At 40.3% G+C, this 26,078-nt stretch overlaps 1 protein-coding gene across 1 annotated transcript in view; it reads left to right on the top strand.

Annotated features, from left to right (window-relative positions):
- The first annotated feature begins 1,888 nt into the window (after positions 1 to 1,888).
- The window catches only part of KCTD8 (potassium channel tetramerization domain containing 8), a 92,920-nt gene continuing 68,730 nt past the window's right edge, over positions 1,889 to 26,078 (top strand). Inside the window, exon 1 of the mRNA XM_082281292.1 lies at positions 1,889 to 2,774. Within this exon, the coding sequence (XP_082137418.1) occupies positions 1,931 to 2,774 (844 nt within the window). The 5' untranslated portion in view covers positions 1,889 to 1,930. The remainder of the gene's footprint in view (positions 2,775 to 26,078) is intronic.

Consider the following 26,078-nt stretch of genomic DNA (forward strand, 5'->3'; position numbering starts at 1 on the left):
GGTTTCTTACAGTTATCTCTTTTGTCAAAACTAATAACTGGTTTCAGTAAGTGGTTAAGTGGTCAAGGAGGGGCACTGCAGAAATCTTTCCTGAAATCTTTCCTGCACATTTGTTTGCATGACCCTTAACTTCCACAAAATTCTTACGTTTGAAGCACAACACATCTAGTTTTCTAGGAGTCTTTTCTCAGTCTGGCCAACACTCTCAACCCAGTGGGTGGGGGGTGGATGTGCCTCCCCTACCACTAGCCATGTAAGAGCTAAAGGACTTCTCTCTAAACACAGATTTAGGGTTAGTCTATAGCAAATGGAGTGAGGAAAGTAGCACCATGGACAGATCCCTTCTACCCTGAAAGAGTTACCACAGACAGGTCCGTTTAAGTGCTGTAGATATGTGTATGTTACTGCTTTAAACAGAGAAGTCTTCACTACTGGTTTAAAGACCTTGACCAAGCTTTGCATGACTGGTCATCTTGATCACAGCACACCAGTGAGGAAGTGACAGACTGCAGCTATCCACCTGCGAACTGATGACTTTTACCCCCAGGCCTGAAGTCACCCTTGCTTAAATGAAGAACAAGTTGGGCTCCTGCCTATGTGGCATAATTAATGGTTGTTAACATTTAAAGGATTATAAAAAAACAAAGCTAAAATGTTCCCATGTATGAACTACCCAGCTTAACAGTCACGCTTAGACCTGGCACTGGTAGTCAGAGAAATGCAGTCAGGTTTAGACCTTGGTTTTCACTGGCAAATGCAATTGTACATCTCTCAGCCAATGCATGATCACAAATCTGGGCTCTAATATATTCCAGCAGCACAGCCTGCAAATACATGCATCAGAAATCTGGATGCAGGTGAGCTGTGGCTCTCGCTAGAAACAAATAAATAAAAACTAAAAACTCTACTGCTTAAATAGAGTACAAATTGAGGTGCTTCACAGCCAAGAATCCAGACACTAATGTGTTCCAAATCAGTGTCTGTCATCTGGATCCTAAAGGCAGCTGACTTTTTTTCTGCTCTGAATCACCCCAATTCCATAGTCAAGATAGAGAACATGTTTAGCTTCTCTGAAAATCAAGATCCCAGTGTGCCCTGCCACTGTAAAGCCTCACAACATCAAATACAGCATTTGTGTCCCACCAGGACCCATTACATTTGTGCCACCAACACAGCTGAACGCTGGTTTCTTCTGTGCCCTCAATCAAAAGTCCTCTTCACTCATATTAAAGGCATGCTGATAGAAAGAAGGGGGGAAATGCTGTCATATGCATCCTGCTGGATGCTACTCTTGGAAGGACGACCATCATTCTAGCACTGCAAGTGTCGACCGGAGCGACAGTGTAAGAGAGGCAGAGGCATTTGGGGGAGGCTGGGAGATTTTCATGGGGGGGAAAAAAATAATTTCAAACCGAAGCCAGTCAGCCAAAGCGAGGGGAGGAGCCGGGCAGGGGCTTGGCTCTTCCCTGGGCCGAGCCTGGCAGCGCGGCAGCGCTTTGCCAAGTGGCAGCCGGCTCCGGCGGCCGCTCGGCCCCGAGGCCAGCGCGGCTGCGGGCCCCGCGCCCCGCCGGGCGGAGCAGGCAGGGCCGGGGGGCGCTCGGGTCGGGTCGCGCCGGGCCGGGCCAGCCCAGAGCCCAGCCCAGCCCAGCCCGTCCCGCCGCCGGGGCAGCGAGGGGCCGCCCGGGCCGGGGTCCTGCCGCCCGCTGCCGCGCCGGAGGGCGGCGGAGCAGCGGCTCCGTCCAGGCGCTTCCGGGCGCGCCGGGCGGCGGGGGAAGCAGGAGAAGGAGGAGAAGAAGGAGGAGGAGGAGGAGGGGGAGGAGGAGGAGGAGGAGGAGGAGGAGGAGGAGGGAGGGAGGGAGGGAAGGAGGGGTGGAGGGAGGCCGGCTTTTTTAGGAGGGAGACCCTCCTTCGCGGCCGCCCGCTCGCAGCCATGGCTTTGAAGGAGGCGGGCGGCAGCATCCTGCCCATCAGCGATATGGTATCGGGGCCGTCGGGCTCGCCGTTCCCCGAGGTGGTGGAGCTGAATGTGGGGGGCCAGGTGTACGTGACGAGGCACTCCACGCTGCTCAGCGTCCCGGACAGCACGCTGGCCACCATGTTCTCCCCGTGCCGGGGCGGCCCGGCAGCGGCCCGGCAGCTGCCCAGGGACAGCCGGGCTCGCTTCTTCATCGACCGCGACGGCTTCCTCTTCAGGTACGTGCTGGATTACCTGCGGGACAAGCAGCTGGCGCTGCCCGAGCACTTCCCCGAGAAGGAACGGCTCCTGCGGGAGGCCGAGTACTTCCAGCTGGGCGACCTGGTGAAGCTGCTGTCGCCCAAGGTCACCAAGCAGAGCTCGCTCAACGACGAGGGCTGCCAGAGCGACCTGGAGGATAGCAACTCGCAGGGCAGCAGCGACCGGCTTCAGCGGGCGGCGCTGGACAAGCGCTCGGGCTTCCTCACCGTGGGCTACCGCGGCTCCTACACCACGGTGCGGGACAACCAGGCGGACGCCAAGTTCCGCCGCGTCGCCCGCATCATGGTGTGCGGTAGGATCGCCCTGGCCAAGGAGGTCTTCGGAGAGACCCTCAACGAGAGCCGTGACCCCGACCGGCCCCCCGAGAAGTACACCTCCCGCTTTTACCTCAAATTCACCTATCTGGAACAAGCCTTCGACCGGCTCTCCGAGGCGGGCTTCCACATGGTGGCTTGCAACTCCACCGGCACCGCCGCCTTCATCAACCAGTACAGGGATGACAAGATCTGGAGCAGCTACACCGAATACATCTTCTACAGTAAGTGCTGCCCGCGCCCCGGTGTCGTCCCCCTCGTCCCCGTCCCCGGCGGGTGCATGGCGGTGTACCCTTAAGTACAGCCGCAACCCTCAGCCCTTGCTGTCCCAAAGCAACATGTAGCTGGAGAGAGTTGGGGGCTGCCCCCTTTCCCCTCACTCCGCTCTGGCACCGCCATAGTTCAAATTTCATTTTGCGCGTTGTGGGGGAGGGACAGGACTGCCTAAAATGCCCCGTCCGGAGCTCGGCGTGGGAGTATTTCTCCACACACACTCCGTGGGGCAGCCTGGGCTGCTCCCGCCTTTCAGTGCCGAGGGGAGAGCCAGCCCCCATGTGTCGGGGTGTCCCGGCGAAAGTGTCGCTGGTTACGGATCGGGGGGCTGCGGTCCCGGGGGGTGTCCCTGCCCCGCTGGGCGGGCGCGGTGCGCGGTGCGGGGCGGGCGCGGCTCCGGCTCCGGCGCGGAGGGTCGCGGTGCTCCCCGCTAGCGAGGCGGCGCAGAGATCCCCGAGCAAGGAAGGGCTTTAATATTTTATCGCTGCGTTTCCTTCAAGTGAGCGCACTGCGCCTGGGCACGGTCCCCGTGAGGGAAGGGGCAGCGAGGGCACAGCCAACTTCCCAAGGAGCAAGAAAGAGTCTGGCTCCAAGGCGGACGAAAATTGGAAAAGAGAAAATAAACCACTCCGTAGCCAGTACACAGCTCCTAAGCAACTTCACTGGTCGGCTGTGGGTAGCCTTAAAGGTTTCGGGTCACTCGCAGATAGGAAAACCGAGCGATGACGAATGAGTTTCAATCTGGCAAAGTATGTAGTGCTATGTAGGGCACTGGCTGAGCAGCGGGTTCGGGTCATGAAAACGCAGCTGGATGGAGAACACCATCCCCTGGCAGAGATTTGTCTTTGAAAGGCAGAGGCAGCCTTAAACATTACAGATGTGTTTGAGAGTCGAGCAAGCCGCTGGAAGAGAGAGGTGTTCTGTATTCACTTCTTTCTTCTCCTGCCTCTGTGCGGTCTCGAGCTCCCTGAGCAGAGAAGGGATGAACTGGCAGAGCATCTGCCTGCCTCTGTGGTGAGGTGGGAGATGCAGCCTCTAACTAACTTCACTAGTAAGGCAGCTCAACAGAAGCAACCTGTTTGCCCAGCAAAACTGAACTTAGGCACGGTGTTTAATAGAGGAGGGAAAGATGAATGGTTTTCTACTGGGAGGAGAAATTCATTAGTTTACGTTGATGTGTATTGTATAGGTGGTGACTGCCCTTTGCTGAGCAGACTTGAGTACTCAGATCAATCTTTGAAACTGGATTAAAACAGTTTTTGAAGATACATTGCATAACTTATCACTGGTCATATTTCAATAGGATATGTGGAAACTGATCTCTAGAGGAGCTTCACATTCTCCTGGATGGAATTCTATCAAGTATTTTACATAATTATGAAACCTTCTTTCTCAGAAAATTTGGCATACTTATTTTCTAAATAGTAAAAATTCCTTATTGAAATAGTATGTACTGTTTGCTTAGAAATAGATTTGAAAGTGCATAATTTTTTCTGTGCATTTGTGATGCTCATAATGTTTTGGTTATTTTTTTGTGTGTATGTTGTGATGAGGTTGCTGTATAGAACAGTCCTCTAATTCACATCAGTGTTGTGAATTAATCCCCAGTGTAATACCACTGATTTATGTGGAATAATGCCAGGGAGGAACTAGATGTTGTATGTCATGGTTTTTGTTTTGGTTTTTAGTCTTCAAGCTTCTGATGTTGTGAAAAGTAAAACAGTTAGCTAATTATTTAAATTGATACAGTTAACTAAAATTTATGATTTTGTTTAATTTTTTGGGTGAGGTTTTGTTTTGTTTTACTTCTGAATGCAAAAAAGTGGCTAAGATAAAAGTAGGCTGAAAACACGTAAAGCATATTTTCATTTTGGTTGCTTGTTATGCATTTAGAAACCTTTTCATATAATGACTTTATACATTGTTGTATGATCAGATACGTTTCTCTGAAATATAGCAAGATGGAAACAACACTTAAGAAATCACCGAAATGGGAACAGAAACATGTGAAACAGTGCCTGAAGTAAATGCTTTAGTTTTTTTGTTGTCTTTTTTTTAGTCTGACTAGATGTCCAATTGATGGAGACTGTTGATCAAATAACACTTTGTTATAATAATAATTATAATATGCCCTGGATGGATTGTGTGTGTGCTGTTGCCTTGCCTGACAGCTGCACAAGAATCCAGCAAAGGGAGAGCAAACCTTCAAAGCCTTAATGCTCTGCACCAGGAGTGGGAAGAGGGATCAGGGCTGGTGGTTGTAGGCTCTCCAACAGCATTAGCAAGGGCCGTGTTCCTTCCTTGCTCACAAGCAGAGCTTAATACACAAAGAAAAGAGCAGTTGCTTTTCAATTTATTCCTTGCCAAATGTCCCATGAACCCCAAAAAGGAAGCAGTTTTAGATGGGAAGTTGCTGATTTCAAGAGCTCATGTCCAACCCAGCGCTGTGTCTTACAGGCAAAAAAATATCAAGACAAAAGACTTTAGGGAGCCTATTCCAGTTTTGGACAGTGCCTGAGACTTAATTTGGTGCTATCAAAGAAGAAACCTAGTTTTATATCCCACTGGGAAAAGCTATACCTGCATTTGCATTTGTTATTCACAGCATGAGCATCTGCAACCAACAGCAACTGTATTAAAATCCATAGCAGTGACATAAACTTCTTTTTCACCGTTTCTCCTGAGGACTGTGGACAATTCTGTTTCCTAGTAATGGTAGATAGGAAAATGATTGGAAACATACATGAGGATATATTCATTCTGTCCATTTTCTTAGGTCATAAGTAGTTGAATGAGTTTCTCCCCAGGAGCTACTAAAGAAAGACAAAGGTTAATCTGTGGCTTGTGAAATATATTTCAGGTCTGTTTCTAGGATCTTTCAAAATCTGGTAGGTTTTTTGAGTTGAAATAATTATCACTTTTCTAAAAAAATGTAAATTACTTTATATTCTTAAACATTCTGGAAGATCAAATTCACCTGGAATACTGCATACGTATTTAACTCATTTGTGAGCTGCTTAATATCTAGGGATGGATGAGTTGTTGCAGACTAATTCTGATTGGAGAACCAGAGGTTGTTTGAAACTGCTTACCAGGAAATAATGCTTCAGCCTTTGGCAACGTGTCATGACAAATACAAAACCAGACTTTCCTTCTTAGTATGTATACATCCTATAAAAGAAATATTAAGTTCTCTGCCCCCAGTAGGGCTATTGAGCTATCATGTATGCAATGACAGATTAATTTGTCTACACATTTGTCTATTTGTCTACATGGCCAGAATTTAGCCTGTACCTTACACTGGTGGCTTAGACCTGAAAAGTGCTCATAGACTTGTTACACATGTCCATTAAAAATCCTGTCTCTGTCTCTTAATGGTCAGTTAAAGGAGTAAACTTCTATGTGGTAGTGAAAAGGCTCTATCAGAGAGTACCACAAACTTTTTTCTTTTTGTTTTTGTTTTTGGTGGTTTTTTTTTTTTTTTTGGCTCCATGCTATTAACACTCTCACCTTAGTACACGAGGATGACTTGGTTAGTGTAACATGAAATAAGTTTGCAATTTGGGAAGGATGCTCAAACTCCTCTGCTGCTTAGTTTCTCACTGCCATAGAGGATTAATTAATTACCTGTTGATATACAATAGGTTATGGCCTTCACAAAAGTTCCTTTTAACTGGAGACAGGAGACCTTGCTTCTTCCTGTGGCTGCAAGCATTGTAACATGTCTTCTGTTAGCTGACGTCTTGGAGAGAAAAGGGTGAAATTTACATGTTTAATGTTTTTTGGGGGATTTTTTTTTTGGTGGTTCATGGTATCTCTCAGTACTGTTGTGTAATGCAAGACTGCCTGTGCATGCTATCACTAGATTTTTTCTTCTGTAGAATCTAATTGGTCCTAATGGATTTTACATTTAACATCTGCTATGCAATGTGACTTAGGGGTGTTGAGAGTATTGTGCTCAACTGAAAGCTTACTGTGCTGAACTGACATCTTTATTATAAGAAGAATACAGTAATATTTCCTGAAAACTTTGACATGCTTTCTTATGTTGACACTCCTGTTTCACCTATGACAGTTTCTGTTTTCCTTTTCTCTTGTTTTTGTTTTGTCACAGGTGACATTAGCATGGATTTATGGTGCTTATTTTCCACTTGAAATCACAGCACTCTGGGATTATATTGGATGCTGTGGAAATTGTCATAATCAAGTGATAATAATTTTGTAATCAGATAGGGAATAAGCAGTTGGAAACAATGAAGTTTTAGGAGACAATATGGTATTTTGACAAAACAAAACCCCAAACTCAAACAAAATGATACCAGCAATCCCCCCAAAAAACCCCACCCAACAACAACAATGAAACCTAACCAACATTGTTTGTGTCACTGCATGTAAAATACTTTGAGGTGTTAGTTGCTCTGTAAGTGCCAAATCCAGTTCAGTACCCTACTGGGATAGTGAGGGGTTGGGGGGTCAGCAGATAACCCTAAACTGCTCTTTCGAGGGTAGAGTGGTGTGAGAGCCATCCTGCAAGTGGTTACTGTGACCGTGTCAAGCTGTTCTCCATGAATGGCTGCATCTTTCGTAGAGTTTTTAATATGTGGAGTGTATCTGTGCTATATTTTTTAATCTGGATTAAATATATGTAAGACATTGAGGAGAAAAAGGAGACCAAGATAAAAAAGAGAAGGGTATTACTTCTCCATGACACATGGAGATAAATTTGGACAATTTACTTTGAACCTGAACTAGTGCCTCAAAGAGTACAGGTGGGGCAGGATGATGTGAAGGATTAAATCAGTATCACAAGCACTGTGTAGAAAAGCTTCAGACTTCTAACAGTATCACAATCTAGAAATGTTGTTTCTGACAGGACTATTGAGCTAAGTCCTTTAAAGAGATATTTTGTTGGCAGTCCTTTGGCTTTGGAAAACTGATGCAGAAATTTAGGATATTCTTTCTTATGATTCCAGCTCAACTCTTAATGCAGCTTAAAAATAAATAAATAATAGACTGCTCCTTATCTTGTCATTCTTCCAAAATATATGTTCCTGAATGCAAAGGGACGAATCAAAGCGTGCAGTCATAATTACTAATATGAGAATATTATTCTTATGCTGCCACTTGATATAACCTGTGATAATCTAGTCTATTGAAACTGGTATTCTGATGTTAGTCATCATTTCAACCAATATACTTTATTTCAGGATTATTTTAAAATATGAGATTAAAAAGAACTTTGAAAAAATTTGACTTTTTAATAAATAATGAAAATAACCTGCATTCCTCTAAAGCTGGTATTAAGACACTGCTGCAGTGAAAAACTATGCCAGGAACCTCTTGATTTTTTTACACTTCAATCAAAATAAGCATAACTCAATACAATGATTTGTGATCACATTTTATCAATTGTCTCCAGTTTCTGGTCTTACTACAGTAAAATCATATTTTAAGAGCCTTTTTAATATTTAGAGCTGAGTGTTGAAAATTTTGTGTGGGATTTTAAAAATATAATCAGAGATTAACTAAGAAAATCAACTATCCTGGATATTATATACTAGGATCAATGCCAGATAAGGAATAAGAATTGATGGAAGCAGCTCTTATTTCTGATGTCAGGAAATGGAAACACATTGGTTTTGATACTATCCCAGACTGGTACTTCTTGTGGATTACTTGGGGAAAAAAGTGACAGTGTTAGAAAAGCTGACTTTGCTGGATCTGTAGTATTTTGCAGGAAAACCGCTCCTTGGTGTCAGATCATTTCATAGATTTTCAAGGATTTATGACAGTAGTTGCAGGGAGATGTTTATTTTTCCACAGTAAGATGAGCAAATCATATTTTATTTTTTCTTTAGTGTCAACATGAAATTCTAGTTATCCACTGTTCAAGCACAGAAGTTATGCATACAAAAGCTTTCCTTTGAATATTGTTCCAGGCAGATGATTTAAAATTAAAATATTACTGCTAATAAAACATATTTTGCAATATGTTTGCTCTCTCACTATGATATGGCTGGTATTTCACTATGGCTGGTCTTCTCCTTTGTTGCATATACCGCATTCATTATACTCTGGTGAGAATTTGTGTGGCAAACAAAAATTCACAAAGATTTGCACCAAGAGGGAGTTTATTGATTGTCACATTATCCCATTTCCTGCCATAGTTCCACATTTTAACACAGGTCTCCAGAAAAAACTCCTCAGGCAGTTCTCTTGGAGGTCAAAAACAAGATTCTGTGGGTGTGAGGAGAGAAGAGGCACAGGAGAGGCTCTTCCTCGTCCACCTGAACACCAGCATGGCCTGGACAACGCGGCCAGAAGCAATCAGTCATCTTCTGGTGTGTTCCCAGTTTAAGGGCAAGCTCCGAATACCCAGATGGGTCGAGAAGGAAAGTGCACAGGGTGGTGTGCATCCATCTCGCCCCACTGGGGTCCTGAGCAGCTCGAGGCTGCTGTGGTGCTTAGTGGAGCTTGCAGCCAGCTCAGCATTGCCCTACATTGTCTCAGCAGCTCGGCAGATCCTGGGTGTCACACACTGCAGGAGAGGCGAATGGCGCAGCTCTGCTCTGCATTTGCTCTCAGATTTTTCTTCAGATTTTCTGTCTGCAGTTTTGGAGTACTTTACTGCTAGGGTCATGTAAGAAGTCTGTAACAGAGTTAAGCTGGCCAGGGTCATGTTTGCATGGCTTTTTCACACTCCAGACTGGTTATTTGGTTGGCGGTTATTTGACTATGATTGAAGAAAGTTGGAGGCACAATACCAGCTAAGATCCTAACCCAACAAACTGATGTTATTTTCATACCTAAGGATGATTTTCTTTCATTTCTCCTTACAAGACCTTTATTTCTTAAAGCGTGTGGAGTACTAATGCCAGTCAAATCATAGCTCTTTTATAAAATGAGCCACTGGAAGTCCAGTGGAAAATTCTTAAAAAAAATTACTAGGCAAATTTCATTTTGCTTTAGCAAATCAAATGCTTCATGATGGATTTCCTGGGGAGGTTGTTCACTCCAGCTTGATCAAACTGCATGTTCTTTTTCAGAAGAAGTAATTTATACTCTACTTAAAATTCATAATTTTATAATATAAACGTTAGGAGAAAAAAGTGCTATGTGTAAAATATTATCAGCAGAGATGAAGTACTTTCATTTAAAATCAAATGTATTATTTTTATTTTTTATTTTTAAGCCAATAACGGCCATTGTAAATTTAGCTTTTACCTCACATAAATTCAAGAATATTCAGTGAATTAATTCCTTTTTCTTTTGTTTTCTTTGACCTAAATGGGACTAATCATGTATATAAGGACTAACAGTGTGTGAAACTCAGAATCAAGTTCCATTCAAAATTGCAACTTCAGTGGGACTGAAGCAACAAGTAGTCTTGTGCTAGTCCCTCACATAAAAGTGAAATTCAAACTACATGAGTGGTTATTTGGTTTCATAACTGTTTTTAATACACAAAATCCTGTCAAGAGTTAAGCAGTGATGAGTTGTAATTTTTATGGCAACTTTAGAAACTAATGCCATTCTATTTTGGTTGCATTTTATCAGATTGTAGTAGCTAAACTTGTCATGTTTGTTACATTTTGACAGTGTAGCTTCAGAAGACATACTTAAATTAAAGAGTGCATCTTGCTGCAAGGTGCAACTCCATTCATATCATCACATCTCTAAATATTTTGGGAACTTCACCAGTAAAAACCACAGTGGTGTTAATGAGCTTCACGTTTCTAGCAACAGGCATTGAATACAATGCTTTAAAAACTTTTGTTCAAATATTATTTCTTTGTGAAATTACTTATATCTTGTCTTTCCCAGAGTTGCACAAAAGAGGAGATATGGCTTCAAAGATATGGTACACAGTGTTTGCCCATTCTTTGTGCTATGAGGTCTGCCTGGCCTTAAGCAGTGTGAAGACTGCTCTCAGTTACCACTGGTGCAATGATTCCTTCATCAATATCTTGCAGCTGAGAGTAGCTAGGTCAAAATGTAGTTGTGCCCTTTCTCATTGCTCCCAATATGCCTGAACCCTGTAGCAGAGGCTCTGAGCAAAAGAGGTGCAGGGACAGGGGCTGCTGCCTCTGGGGACTGCCACTGCCTCTGGGTTGGCTTTGTACTGCTCCAGTCACATACCCTGTACCTGACCTGTTTGCTGTCCCAATGACATGCACTTAGCAAATAAAGAAAACTAGAACAGCTTGTAGAATAAAAAATAATAGTACCTCCTTTTGAAGGGAATGGTACAACACTTTTTAAAAAAAATGCTGTGAATAACTCAGTCGAGAGGCAACAATTCAATTACAAGTGCACTTACATGTGGCAACCAGTGCACTGAAATAGGTATTCTGTGCACCTCTTCAGGGGTAGAAGGTGTGGGCTGGGAAACTGAGGAGAAAAATCAACATCATCATTGACTTTTACAAATGAAAGTAAATATTCCAAGTTTTCCCCTAGCATACATTCAGTTGTATTGTATTTAATATTTACAGAGATGTTCTCTTTACATTAGCAGAAAGATATTATTCAGAAACTAAATCAGTCAGTATATTTTATTTTTTAGATAAGCAAACAACAATAACCTTCAGATGCATTTGTATCTTTTCTCTTTCATCCTTGCTGGGTTTTACTCTTTAGTATTAACAAATATTCCCAAAGAGAGAAGTGTTAGTGCTCAGGGACTCCTGTCACATTTTGTTGTAAACATTCTGCTGCAACTTAAGTTAATAGTGAAATTGTTCTATATTTTATTGAGTGTAGATGTATAGAGGTTTTTTTAAGTATTACAACTCTGTCACTGTATTCCACAGAAGTTATTAAAAGTGTACTATCATTCCAAAAGCTTTGTATCAGTGAATATTTTATATATGTCACAGGGATCTGTGAAACTCATTTTATTTAATGATAGGAGCAAAAAGGCCCAGAATTGCATATATTCATGATTACAAAAATAATTTTTCTGCAAAAGGGTTACCTTCATAACCTCTTACTAACAGTTTAATTAAATTAGATTCCCCCTCTTTTGTTACTCAAATCATCTTTAAAACCACCATACCTGCAAAACTATGACAGCAATGACAAATGTTCATTTTGTGTATACAGAAGTGTTATTCTTTAACTCTCTCGTTCTTATTCTAAGCTTTTTCATTCTCATTGAAACTCATGAATACAAAATAATATGAAAATCAACTACAGAAGGGCTGGAAGGCAGATAAAATATATCAGTAAAATTGAGTGCCAACAATTTAATCAGTGTAATGTGTAGATAATACAGTAGAGAAAGATTAAAACTAAACAACACTTTTTGCTAGTTTTTCTTAGTAAACACATTTTCTTTCCCTTTCTTCTCACAGCCACCCTTTTATAGGCAGTCACTTCTCAGTATTGTCCTTTTCAGACAGCTGTTACTATTTCTGTTGTTAATGCCTGCTGTGGCTTTTGAGCAGATCTGAAACAAAGCAGAGGCATGGCTACTCTTGCCTTTCCATCTATTTTTGTCTCTTTCTAGTGTTTGGTAATAAAAATATCACTCATTCTGTCCTTCTAAAAATACCATTACACAGCTTTATAGAAGTGTGATCAATATTGCTGAAGCCACATGGACTTCAGGGAGAAAAAAGCAAGAACAAAATAATTTAGCTATTTATGATGCAAGATAGAATGTGACTGTTGTTAAAGCAAGGTTGTTTTTGTCCTCTTTCGATTTCAGAATTTTGGCATCAAATCCCACACCTGCCTTTCTGCCTGACTTACCCATTTGAAGTACCCCTTCTTTGGAGCAGGAATTTGCAGAATCTGTATGTGTAGTTAAGCCTTATCATATTTAAAGTGTGAAACAAAACTCTTTAAGGAATGGAGCTAAGACCACTGTAATTAGCAATCCTGCTTGGAATTTTTACTTTCCCAGGACCCACAGACTTTAATTTTCTCTGTTACCAATCCCTCAGAAAGCTGTGCTTGTTCCCCTATCTTAATGTTGTCATAGCTTGCAAACATAAATTTCTCATCTTCACACTGTCAATTTGTTTCTGGGGATGCAGGAAATGAATATAACCTCTCCAAATCTTATAGACAGAGATAGACACAGTCTCTGTGGTTTTGTACCCCACAAAACATATGGAGCAGCAGATAATGATATCCTTTGGCTTCAAAATAACCCTGTAATTCTTTAGGATAGAAGGGACGAACTTTTCAGAAATGCTTGTTATTTAGATATTTGAAGATTATTGGAATTTTTGAAGTTTTACCTCATAACCTGCTAAGTTTATGTCTTCATATGACTTTTAGCTGTCTAGTAGTTCAGCCTCCAGTCATAACAACACTCACATTTTTATTCCTCTACTTTCAGTATTTATTTTTCCACCTGTAGCTGGAGTAGTTTGGTGTCTAAATTGGTGGAATTATGCCCCTAAGTAATTGCATCTGTGATCACATTTGATTACAGGAAGCAGAATGTGCTTGTGGCAGAGGAGATTAGGTTAAATGCTGTCTGTCTAATCAGATCCCCAGTGACTGTCTTCTGGCAGCATTTCCTTCCTAAATCCCATTTCTAGGGATGCCATGAATAAAAGCTGCATGGCCTGTGCAAGTCCATGTCTTCAGAAGATGGTTTTGCTTTTCTGATTTGAGGGGTCTGACATGGACTTAGGAGCAAGGCTGAACACTGGTCACCCTAGCCAAAAGCATGTGTGGGGCTCATGGTGCTTTTGGGTGGGCTTGGCAAGGTGGGTGTAAGGCCATGGGGAACTGGAAAGTGTCCGTGCCTAGGCGTCTGCCATCCCAAGTGGGACATCTGGAATGGCTTCTGGGCGGGTTGGGGAAACCCAGTGGGTCTGTCAGGGCTCATGCAGCCCTGGGGTGTCCCTGGGGGCCATGTCTGCACTCTGTGAATACCGGCAAATAAGCCAAGAGCTGCATCCTCCAAGGACCTCTGGCCAGGCACCATAATCACAGGTCTGCTTCAGTGCCAGAGCAGTGAGTCAGGGTGGGGTATTATACAATTTCAAAAACTTGTTACAGTGGAAAACACACAAGAAATAACTCCTTGAGTTATTTTTATGCAGGAAAACCAAAGGGATCTTGGTCAAAGGCACCAGTAAGACCAGTGTTGCATCTAACTAATATTTATGCAGTGGTATGGCACACTGTTTCTGTTCCTGCAACCATGCTGCTGAAGCAGCTTAAATTCTATAGTAACCTCAAACTTAATATAGTTAATCTAAATATTCTTTATTTTTCTGCAAAGTATGGAAGGACAAAAGCAGCTGTTATAAGAAATCGGTAATCTGGGATAAAAAAAAGGAAAAAATTATTTGCTTTTTAGACTATGGCAAAATGTTTCATTTGTAATTAATATTAATGATGTAGGCAAGACTTTTTCTATTGTCACATATGATGCATAAAGGTATGAAGGAACCTGGGGTGGTTGCTTAGCTGCATTTTCTGAACACAGTAAAAATATTCTGAACTTTGAGAAGATATCCTTTGTTTTTTGAAGATATTTTAATACATGATTTTGGAATCAGGATTATCCTTTGTCATCATAGTGAGATTACTAGCAAAAATAGTTAACCTTTTTAATGAACCATATAATGAATCACATTTGAGAATAATATGAGACAAATGACCTCCAAATCAACGCTTTCAATCTTGAATGTATTTTCAGAAAATCCAGTCAAGTTCACTGAAAATTTCCATCTGCACTTTGAGAACTAGGCAAGCAGCAGGGATAGACAAATTTGAATTTAGACTGCTGGTTTGGAAAATTTAGTTTTTCTTATCACCTCTGTGACTGGCAGTAAACATCACTTATTTCTTTCCTTCCTTATCCTGTGGTTATAGCGTAGGTATAGCAATCCAGAAATTGACATTTACCGAAGTTCACCTTGATTTCTAGCAATGGTTAGCTCTCATTCATTAATTTGCTTAATTAAGTCAGTTTGTAACAGTGAAAGCAATACTAGTAAAAGCTATTTACTCTATTATCAAGCAGTCATATAGCACGAGTGTTGCAAATTACGAGATCATTCCTGCTGGTCCAGAGCATGTTGCCATAATTTCTCTACAAAAAGGTATATGGTTTTAGACTGTGGATCAGGAAATTAGGAGTGTTAAATGTTACATGTGGTAGGCACATAACACTCAGTTTTCAAGCTTCTTAATAGACTTAAAAGTTCCTTGATAAATGGCAAAACATTTCCTCCATCATGGCAGTCAGGTGTTGGAACAGGCTGTGCAGTGATGCTGTGCATGTTGCATCCTTTGAGGCTTTCAGGACTTGTCTGGATCAAGCCCTGCTAACCTCATAAGTGACCGTGCTTTTGAGCAGGAGGTTGGACTACTCCTAAGTTATCCCGTGGTTCTCCTCTCTGATGTGATTTACATTGGCATTGGCTATTTGAAAACACTTCTCAGGAAAGGAGAAGTGAACTGCAGCAGGTCAATTAAGTAGATGCTAGAAAGCTATAAATTCTGATTATTCTCAAAGTCAAAAACTTCAAAGCTTTAGCTTTATGTTGTCTTTTCACTTACATCTGTGTGTCCTATCAGAATGGAAACAATTGCTTCAGGATAAAGTTTCTTATAGGATCTTCTGGCCCAAATTCAAAACCACAGAATGTTAATTAGGTCACAGTTAAGAAAGTACCTGAAAAAAATAATCAAACTGCATGTTGAATAGCGCTGTGGTTGTTGGTCACACATTGCTTGAAGAAAGGACTCTCACAAATTTAGCAAATCACCACTGTTTAAACCTTTAATCATTTTTATTGTCATTCTTCAGAGAGATTCTGGTGCTATCTCTCACAAAGGTGGCAGACTGCCTTGGATTTCTTTGGGTTTCTCTCCATTTTGATGGTTTTAATCAGTGTTGAGTCCCCTTATTGTGACATATTTTTTGCTGCTGTTTTTCAGCCTCTGTATTTGTCCCCTAGCATAGCTTGAATCAGTTTATGTAGCAACTGCAAAAATGCTGAAGAGGATTATTTTGTTAGCCTGGAAAACTTTAAAAAAAAAAAAAATAAAGGAAATATGAACAATACAGAGTTACTTGTTAGAAATGCATTGCTGAATGGATGCATAGCATGAATACAAGCTAGTAAATTATTAGAATATTTCAACAGTTTGAATTTTTTCCTTCTTGAAATTTTAATGTAAGAATAGAACATGAGGCACTAGTAACTAGGATTATAAAAAAAAATGTTGGATATTCCTCTTCCTTTTCCCCCATTACTGAAGAGATTGGTGAAGTGATGTAGCTGGAGGTTCTTTGTGCTGTTAAAAATTCCCTTATGTCAACAAACAAAAACAGAAGTATTGCTTGCTTTGACTGACACCTCGTAGATAAATATAGATACATGGTCATAGAGAAGCAGCATAATAAAAAGATCTTAAGTGAGTTCTTTTCTCAGTTGTAGGTTGTCAAACACTTTAATATGAATGAAATTGTGTCAGTTATGCCTAGTAATATGTTTCCTTCTCAAAAGTTATTCTTCTAGGTGGGACATATGTTGTTAAGGTATAGTGTATTGCCATCACTATTTATTTTGATGGAGGGATTGGGCAGATTGGTACAGATGCTCTTGTTACGAGCTCACCTACATCCACTTAGAGAACATTTGGATGTCTTGATGGCATCAGCTAGTCTGTCCCTCTATGTCCACATTAAATATAAGTCAAAACTTAGGTGACACGATATTTAAAGCTCTTTGGCTTGGCTGTGTTTTGCTTGGTGGAGATGGCTTCCCTAGAGAGGCGACGAAGGGATGCTGAGGAACAGCAGCCACAGGGTTTCAGTGTGTCTCTTCTCCTCTTCCTGACTGCTGCAGTGGCCTCTAAGCAGTGGCTTGTGGAGCTTGCTCCCTCAGGGATTTTCATGGGCAGCCTCATTACTTCAGGACTTCTCAGGTTCATCTTTCATCTTTTAATTAGTCTCTTACATTTGCTTACGTCTGCATGATGAGCTACAAACTTTTCATCACAATCTTGAGCACCAGATAACTGCTTTATATTTCTAAAGTTAAAGTCTGAAACTCATACATGATCATGTGAATCAGTAGCCTAGTGTGTACTGTGCTACGTTTCACTATCTTTTTAGTGCCCTCTTTCCACTCTTACTTGTAGACTAACATTGGAACTATGATAGTAATGCAGCAATAAAGTATTCCCAGATATTTTCTTAAATCTAAGATATCAATCTTAAATCTATGCATCACATATAAATCTCTCTGTATGTAACAGTTTAAATATTTAAAGAAAAGACCACTAGATTGTGATATCCTGGCTAAATATTGTAACTAAGTTATATTATGGGGGCTTAGGAGATATATAACTAAGTTCTTTGTGGAAAGTATAATGTTATATATGTTATTATATAATGTTATTGACAGGCTGAATAATTGGCAGGATACCTTATTTCTTTTTACAACCTGCATGAAATAGAAGGTGTTACCAGTATAACTCAGAATCACATTGGCATATGATATATAATTGTTGTCAATTTGTAGATTTTACAAAAGTTAAATTAATACCTCCTTGATCCGTGGTGAGTATTAGAATGTTTTTAGTGTTGCAATGTCTGTTTTGCTGTATGGCTTGCTATATGAAAGAATTCCTAAATTATTTTATACAAACTTGTGTTGTGTGAACTTTCAGTCATTGATAGAGCTTGTATTCTAAAGAGGGTTTTGTTCAGGATGATACAGAAGATCTGCACCAGCCAAACATAAAACCGTCTTGCTACAGTTCTGGAAAGAAGTAGACAATAGTGTTAACTCAAGTGTTTAAAATTCTTGATCATCACAGTGGTAATATAGAGATAACAACAAGTTGTAGAAATATTAAATAATACATAGGTGTATATAATCACTGGTCTTTATGAAGGCTCTGCAACTTTTGCAAATTTATCCTATCTATGCTCCATTGGCTCATGTCATGTGTACTTAACTTCATCTGTACAAAGCTGGTCCAAGTGAAACAGGTCAAATCCTTTGCATGTTCACTGAACAATTGTAGGTAATTTCACAGGACACAAAACAGAGGAAACTGGGGCTGCATGGACAGGAATGTTTGGAAGGCAAGAGAAAATCTTCAGCTAGTACACAAAGGGGCAAAATCCAGAAATTTCTGATTTTCTGGTCTTGCAGATTGCCATGTTGCAATGATTTCCATATAATGTGATTTAGAGGATCAAGTCTTGAAACTGTAAATTTGCAGTAAAATATGTGGCCATTAAGAAAAAGCTCTTTTTTACCAAGAGATTCCTACCACTAAATACTGTAGAATTTTAGTTTCACAGAGTTACACCAAATGAGGCTACTGGGACTAAGGGCTCTGCTGGGTTTGTCTGACATGACACAGAACCATCTAATGGAATCCATGGCAGCCTATCAGGTTTTCCTTAAAAGGGAGGGATTATGTGATTTTCTGTAAAGTGAAATGATGAATGTTGTGAATATCATGTGTGGGTATTCAAAATTGATGGAAGCCAATAGAATTTCATCTGCCTTTTTGTAAATGCTCTTTATCTGTTGTTGTTTTTTTTTTTTTTTCCTTTCTTTGTTATATTGATTTTCCACACTAGATGGCAGTGCCTTAGCACTAGTGCATGACAGGGGAATTGATTTAACTTATCCGGGGGGCGGGGGGGGGAAGGGAATCCTTCTGTTTCATGTTTCCTTCTACATACATTGCTTAAAGAATTGCAGGTGGGAGACTGGATTTTGATGAGCCACATATGGATGGGCAAAGAAAAATGCATTTTTTTCCCCTTTTTCTTTGTACAAATGGAAGTCTATTCAAGCTGATTGAACCAGGCTTGCATTGGCTGGATGTGAGATGAACTGGGGCTGTCTTTCAGTGCTGTCCCCAAGGAACTGCATTCATAGAAACTTCAAGTGAAAAGCTGTATTGAGTTAGAGCTGAGAGTGCAGCCAGACTTTGAGCAGATTGCCTCACAGTTTTGAGCCATATGTTGTCTATACTGAGAAGTCAGTGAGAGAAAACACAGCTTCCTTCTCTTTCCAAGAAAACCAAGTGCTGGAGAGCTGGGAGGTGCTGGGGTGCACTTAGATATTGCTGGTTTAGTGCTGGAATACAGCTGGGGCTCATACATCCACCTATGAGCTGGGAAGCAATCCTGGATTGCATGTGAGTTGAAAGACTGGAAGTTTGCTGACTTGAAGTATTTTAACTAAAAGGTCTGTGGAATGAGGACTGAGGGGAGACCATGATTAGAAACAAATGGGCTCTGGAGGAGTAAATGTGGCAGTAATAGGTGAAAGCTAAAAGCTGGAAGTTTGTAGTTCGAGTTCAACTTAAAATTAGGAAACAATGTTCAATATTTCTGGATGAGGTCCTTGTAAACAGAGGGTTATTAAAACAAGCAGGTGTCTCTGTTGTTCATATTTGCAACCTTCTTGAAAGAAAACCTTCAGTTAATCCTCTGAAAGGAGGAGACAGGAGTTTTTAAAACAATAAATACCAATTGATTCTGCAGTGAAGACGAAAGAAATAGACATGTCATTATTGGGAGAAATTAAATACCTTAAAGTACAAGTAATAGTAGGGAAAAAAAGAAAGAGACCTGACATAAGATTGATTGACTGTATGAGAAATAGCTGAAAGAAAGAAAGTATAAAAGCACCTGGAAAAAACCTCAAAAAATCAGAAAGTCGAGAGTCATCAAAGACATTTTCTCTTCGTAAAATTTATCAAGAGTATTCTCATTGTGTGGTTTGTTCAAAAATAAGATGGTTTCAAGTTTCAGTCCAACTTATACTTCACAAATGTAAATTTGATGCAATACCTTCACTTTTTCCATTGGAGTTCAACGTTTAAGAATCTGTAAGGCTCTGTCTTGAGGCTGGGAAGCATACTGCCATGAATACATTTTCTTAAAGAAAATTTAACTTAACTTGGTGTCTCCTGGGACCTCGCTGCATGCAGCTTCTGCCTTATTTATTCAGTTTTTTTTTTGCTACATCCCTCCTGAATGAGCTGGATAAAACCAAATTGAAATTCAGGAAAACAAATTTTCCCTTACTTTTTTACTGGATCTGCCATAGCAGCTGAAATTTCATTAATACTGCTGGAAGGAGGGCAGGCCAAATAAATGTTTATCTGTCTTCTACTGCAGCATTCACAGAAACGGAGTATTTTTTCAAAATATGCTGCAATTTGCTGTCATTTTTTACATGTCACAGCACGTGATAGTCCTTTATAATTTATTACATAACTCTGCCAGAGAAGAAGATGCAGATGGCTTACTATTAAAATGCAATTCAAATTATATTTGATAGTACTGCTTAGACAAGTCCTTACTAGTTAGGGGAAGCAACAAATGGTTCTAAGTTGGAATTCGGTGCTGGAAAAGGAGCATCAGTCTTGGGGCAGTTATGTGGGAGGTAGAAGTTGCCAGTTCTTTAAATCAGAGAGAACAAATAATTGAGTGCAGACTTCCCACCTCCGAGATGAGTTTTCTAATTGCCAGGTTAGATTGTCAAGGGATGTACCTATTCATTTTGCAACACTAATTTTTTTTCTTTCTGAACTTGAATATAAATATCTTCCCTTAGAGATTTTCGTAAAACGGAAACTTGCCTTCCAATTATGCTTCTTCACATCAATGGAAAGAATGACACAGAGTTATTTGAGAAAAAGTTATTTATATGGACAGTATTGCACAGCAATTTGAACTTGGGGATGTTACTTGTTGATTGTTTTTGTGTTCGGTTGTGGTTTGGTTCTCTTTCATCTGGTGGTGGATGGTAAAAACATCATTTTCCCTTGGTACAAGGAGTTTCAGTGTTGCAGAGCACGCAGTTTTCCAGACTGGATTATAGAGAGTATTCAGAGATAGGGAAGCCTACTGGATACCTGTAGCCATTCTGTAGCCATTTTCCCTTTTTTTTAATCAGCCATGCCCAGCACTTTGCAAAACTAGAGGAACCCCTTTTTTTTTTGTTCATGCAGCCTGAGAGAAGTTCACTATTAATAGAAGATTCTTATCTTGCTCATGTGTTCTGATTGAATCTGAAGAACAAATGAATGCCAGGGTACTTCAAACCACCCAAATGATTTTTCTTTACTCATATACATGATTTAATTGAGAGCAGGAGGTTTGTCTTCAAGAATTGGATTTTGTAAGCATAAGGATTACCCTTGTTTGTTAAATGTAAACACCTCTAATTCAAACTTCTATTCCCTAAAAAAAACCATTGTGCTCTTCTAGATTGTTTTCTTGGCTTTACTCTGGCTGTGTTCCTGAAAAACACACCCAAACAAAATGCCAAGTCTGTCCAGTTTTGATAATCTAGCGTTCATGAAGTAAACATTCAGGGTGTTACCTTTAGCTAGTGCTGCTTATGGGTTTGTACTGCTGCCTCCCCTCCCCACTATTTTGTTGGCCTCCTGATTCTAAAAATGTATCTTCACCACAGGGACAAGAGAGCTGCCGCTCTTGCCAAGTTAATGTTAGCACTCCTCATTGCAGCTTTTATGCCAACCTCTTGGTCAAGTTCTGTAGCTTGCACTTGAATTACTCCAACCATTGCCTGGAAGATATCCTTCTGACTCACTGTACTTTGGAAAAGCATCTTAATCATAAATTCAATCTTGAATGGCTTTTCTTGTCAGATATTCTTGCAAAATACTCATTAAGTACTCCACTGTCTTCCTGATTTTGCCTCCTCTCCCTTACTTGGATATATATGGCTTCTTTTCTTCTCTTGCCATCACAGAACAATTTGCATTGGAAGTGACCTTAATGGGCAGGGACACCTTTCACTAGACCAGATTGCTCTAAGTCCCATCCAGTCTGGTCTTGAACACCTCCAGTGGTGGGGCATCCACAGCTTCTCTGGGCAGCCTGTTCCAGTGCCTCACCATCCACACAGTGAAAAAATTCTTCTCAGTATCTCCCTCTTTTAGTTTAAAGCCATTCCCCCCAATCCTATCACTACATGTTCTTGTAGAAAGTCCCTCTCCAGCTTTCCTGCTTGAAGTGCTAGAAGGTTCTCCCTGGAGCCTTCTCTTCTCCAGGCTGAACAACCCCAACTTTCTCAGCTTGTCCTCCCAGGAGAGGTGCTCCAGCCCTGTGACCAACTTGGTTCTGGGATTGTTCCAACAGGCAGTAAGGCCACTAAAACCTCACTTGATGAGACACTTAAAAGGGCTTACTTTTCTTTAAGTACTCTTGAGTTAGACTCATGGGAGAAACACCAACAGGATATTCTCAAGAGGTCAAAACAACAACAAAAAATACCCTTTACTGGAAACTTAGAAAATCAGTCTTTTGACCAACATTCAATCAGCTTAAAGCATTCCACAGAGCATTAGATTAGCCCATTCAATTTAGCAAACTCCATGCCCATCTGACTTTAAATTTCTCAAAATGTTACTCAAAATACTGAGAATGTTCTCAAAACATTTCTCAAAATGTTACTCAAAATACTGAGAGGAACAATTTAGAAGAAGAAAGACAGAAAAGATACAAAAAAGAACAAACATTACTACTACTGCTGGTTCCAGTGGTGTTCAGCTGATAGAAATTCCAAGAGGAAGAAGGGTCAAGATGTACTTGCCTCATGTCCTGCATTAAATACCATTTGGCTTTCCTGTGCCCCACCCCCAGGTGGGACTTCTGGTCATCTGGCCACTTACAAGCTGGGTTAGGGGCTCCAGAGGTGGGGAGTCGAGCATTGCCTTGCTGGGCCAGTGATTGGCAGCCACTGCTGGGTGGGGATACAGGCTCTAGGGAAGGGGGGTGTAGAGTAGGGCTTTGCCTTAGCAAAGGCAAGGCCTAACCTGCTCCTTTCCCTCACACAGACACAGATATGGACACATGCACACACCTGAAATGTTTTGAGCCAATAATCTCCTCGAGTCTCTCACACAGGCCCACATCCTTCTCATGCTCAGAGGTTTATACATTAATTCATTATGCTTTCCATTGTGATGCTGTTTTTCTTTTACATTTGTGGGGTTTTTGTGTACATTTTGGTGGTTTTGTTAGTGTTAATTAAAAAATCTGTTTCCTCATACAATTTCTTCTAACTGGAATACATTGTTCTACCAGCAGTTGAAGACTGTGTACTCATGTGGGATTTTCGCATTGAGTCCACTCTATCACATTTTATTTCATTTATAGCAAAGTTAAAACCTTTAGAAGACATCAGCTTTGGTTGTTTCTTAATTGTCTTTTTTTTCTCATTTCCATCATGCCATGCATATGGAAAATAGCTAGTTCCCTTGTTGGCATTCTTTAACTGTTACTTCCTATTCCTTAACTGTTACTTCCTTAGTTACACGCTGTTGTAACTAAATGCAAGTTCTTTATTGTAACTAAATGCAAGAGATTGGTATTTTCTTTATAGAAGGCTATGCTTCCTTCTTTTTCTTTCAATTCATAGTTGGTTTTTTTTTAAATAGGGGCTGAATTATGTAATTTCACTGTTTATGCTTTCGTAATTTACTGATTTATGAGTAAAATTCTGCAGCATACTCAAAACCATTTACTACTCTTGTTGGCTGCTGTAGATACAAATCCTCAGTCCAGCTAAAAAAACTGAGTTGTTTGCTAGAGAGAAGGTTCAGATGCAAATGCAGAAGTGCAAAACTTCTGCTATAGTCTGCAGAGCTCTGTGACTGTTCTGCTAGGGGATCTACAACAATAGCCAGACTAGCAGTTTTCAAGCTGTCATTTCAACTGCCCTAGGTTGTTCTTAGTCAGTACACTTGGTTGGCAGCTTGTGCAGGTCCCTTGCTGATGGATAAGGACAGTTTCTCATTGGATGTAGCCACTTTTCTAAAAAATTTAAAAGGGAGTTTATGGGCAGCAAGATGCCTTGTGGTGTCCAAGTTCCCACTAACCCAGCTCTCTGGTGAATGTTTTCCTGCTGTACAGGCAGATGCCTGCATCAGCTACATCAAGGCAAGTATTTGGCCCTCCAGTTTCCCATAAGTGCTGTGGCTACTATTGAAATCTATGTGTAGGGGTCTTTTTTGGTTATTTAGCAAATGCCTGTTTACTTCAGATGTAGAGCAGTTGTGTCACTTTTTTAATTGAAGACCTGAGGATTGACATGACATACTACTCAAAGGTTGGTGCATGTGTTAAATTGTGGCTGCCCTTGCAGTGCACAAGTAATAAAGCTTTATGCATTTTTATTTTTTAAGACAGACACACATATGAAAAATAGGCAAATGATTAAATAACAGCTAATAAGATGTTGGAATCTCTATTTTGGTCCTTTTTTTTGTTGTTTTTTTGCAGTTTTTAAACTTTCTGCCTCATTTCAGAAATTCACCAGAATTTATGTAAGTGTAGTGTCTAATGATAAGAGCAAAGGTACTGAGGTAGATGTCCTTCCCACTGTTAGAGGCAATAACTTACAAAACAGAAATGTAATAATATCTGTGCTAATATTGCTACATCATTGTGTAGTGAGTTTTCTTATCTTTTAAAAAGTTTCTAAGAAATGAAAGGGAAGATGGCCAATTTTACTCAACTTGAAAGTTATTCTATTAAAAGAATTTTAAAAGCTATCCTAAAAATTAAATATCCATTGGCTATTTCTGTTACTCGTACTGTATCCTGTGGACTTGGTTTTCCAGTTTTAGGTGTGTAATTTTAGCATTGCCTCATTGTCATTTTAGCTTTGTGAAATTTTATATTGAAGTGAGTGTTTATGGAAAATACGCTTCTCTACAAAGATGACAAGAGAATCATGAAGCATTAAAATTCAAGAGGAGTTGTCTGAGGGGGAAGGGAACATCATATTCAATCATGCTATTTCTTAAGAAGTCAACAACAAAAGACACAGGATATTTAGCTAAAATTATCACAGCAGTGTATACAGACAGAAGGCAAAAACAGATCTGGCATTTTAATTTAAATATCCAAAATGGCTGGTCCTGTGGAATTTGGTTACCACTATTAAAATTATTCCTTTTCTTCCTTTGGAAGCTTGTTACAGTTTGGGATGGTGAATGTTGGCATTGGCTGTGCAGTTCCCCACTTCTCCATTTCTGTCATTTAGATACAGTGGGTAACCTGGGGTGGTGCTGTTTCTCCTGGCACTGGGATGGGCAAAGCAACCTGGTGTCCAAGGAGGGGATGTGAGATACTTCCTGGAGACAAAAAGTCAGGGCAGACATAGAAGGTGGAAAACAAGAGCAGGGCCAGGTGAGAGAAAGTGTGTTCATTTTCTAAATGGCTAAGAATTATTTCATTGATCAGCAGTTGATACAAAACCCAGAACACAGTGGAGTGACAAGTACATTCCTGTTGGACTTTGATGGACCTGCCTAATATTTATCATTTGGGGTCTTAGTGTACTCAGTTTCCTCTTTGACATTCAAAATATCAGTGGAATTAAATATTGTAAAATGAAATATCCACCCTAAAGCATTCTCTTCCATTAGCTCTAATCTATACCTTTTAGTACCAGTCACTATTTATTTACTGTATCAGAGAGAACAATTAAAAATCTTAAAAACAGTGAGAAGATTTGTTCGACACAATGAAGAGACAAAATCCCAATTTCTGCATGTTTTTGCCAAATCACATTATAGATTTCCCTTCATTCTTAAACCATATATCATGTATTTTTCCTCTTTTTCGTTTGCATTTTAAAAATCATTTAAGCTGGGGATGGTGTTAATTTTTATTTGAAGCATTTGCCAAAAATCCTTAGGCACGGGTTGCTGGATTTGTACTCTGAGTAAGTAAATCTCTTTTCCCTGTCTAGAGGGTGGAACTTCTTTCTCAGTATGATGGTTTTTAGGAAAATAAATAATGAATGTTACCTCACTCCTCCTTCCAGCTCACAAAAGATTTTGAATCTTCCTGGAAGACTTGCCTCAGTGGTGGATTTGGCAGTGTCAGGTTAACTTCATGATCTTAAAGGTCTTTTCCAACCTAAATAATCAAGTGTTTTTATGACATTGTTTGATTTTCTAGCAAATGAAAATGTGTGAAAAGAAAAAGGAAGAAAAAAAAAGAACTGCTTATTAAGTTTCCATAGTAACATGTATAGAATATTTGCAAAAGTTTGATTTTATTACATGCTTCTGTTGTCTGGTATGAATAGATCAGTCTGGCATAATGAATTTTGCTTCACATTTTACTGGGTTCTGACTCGTCATAGCAATATAGGCAGCAGTCAGTGTGACATGCAGATGAAGGCAATTTAACTTCTCTTTGTCACAGTTTTATTCATCTACTGTATTTATTTAATGGAAGAGCCTAGTGA

The sequence above is a fragment of the Coloeus monedula genome, assembly GCF_965178545.1.
Source record: "Coloeus monedula genome assembly, chromosome: 5".
Classification (NCBI taxonomy): Eukaryota; Metazoa; Chordata; class Aves; order Passeriformes; family Corvidae; genus Coloeus; species Coloeus monedula.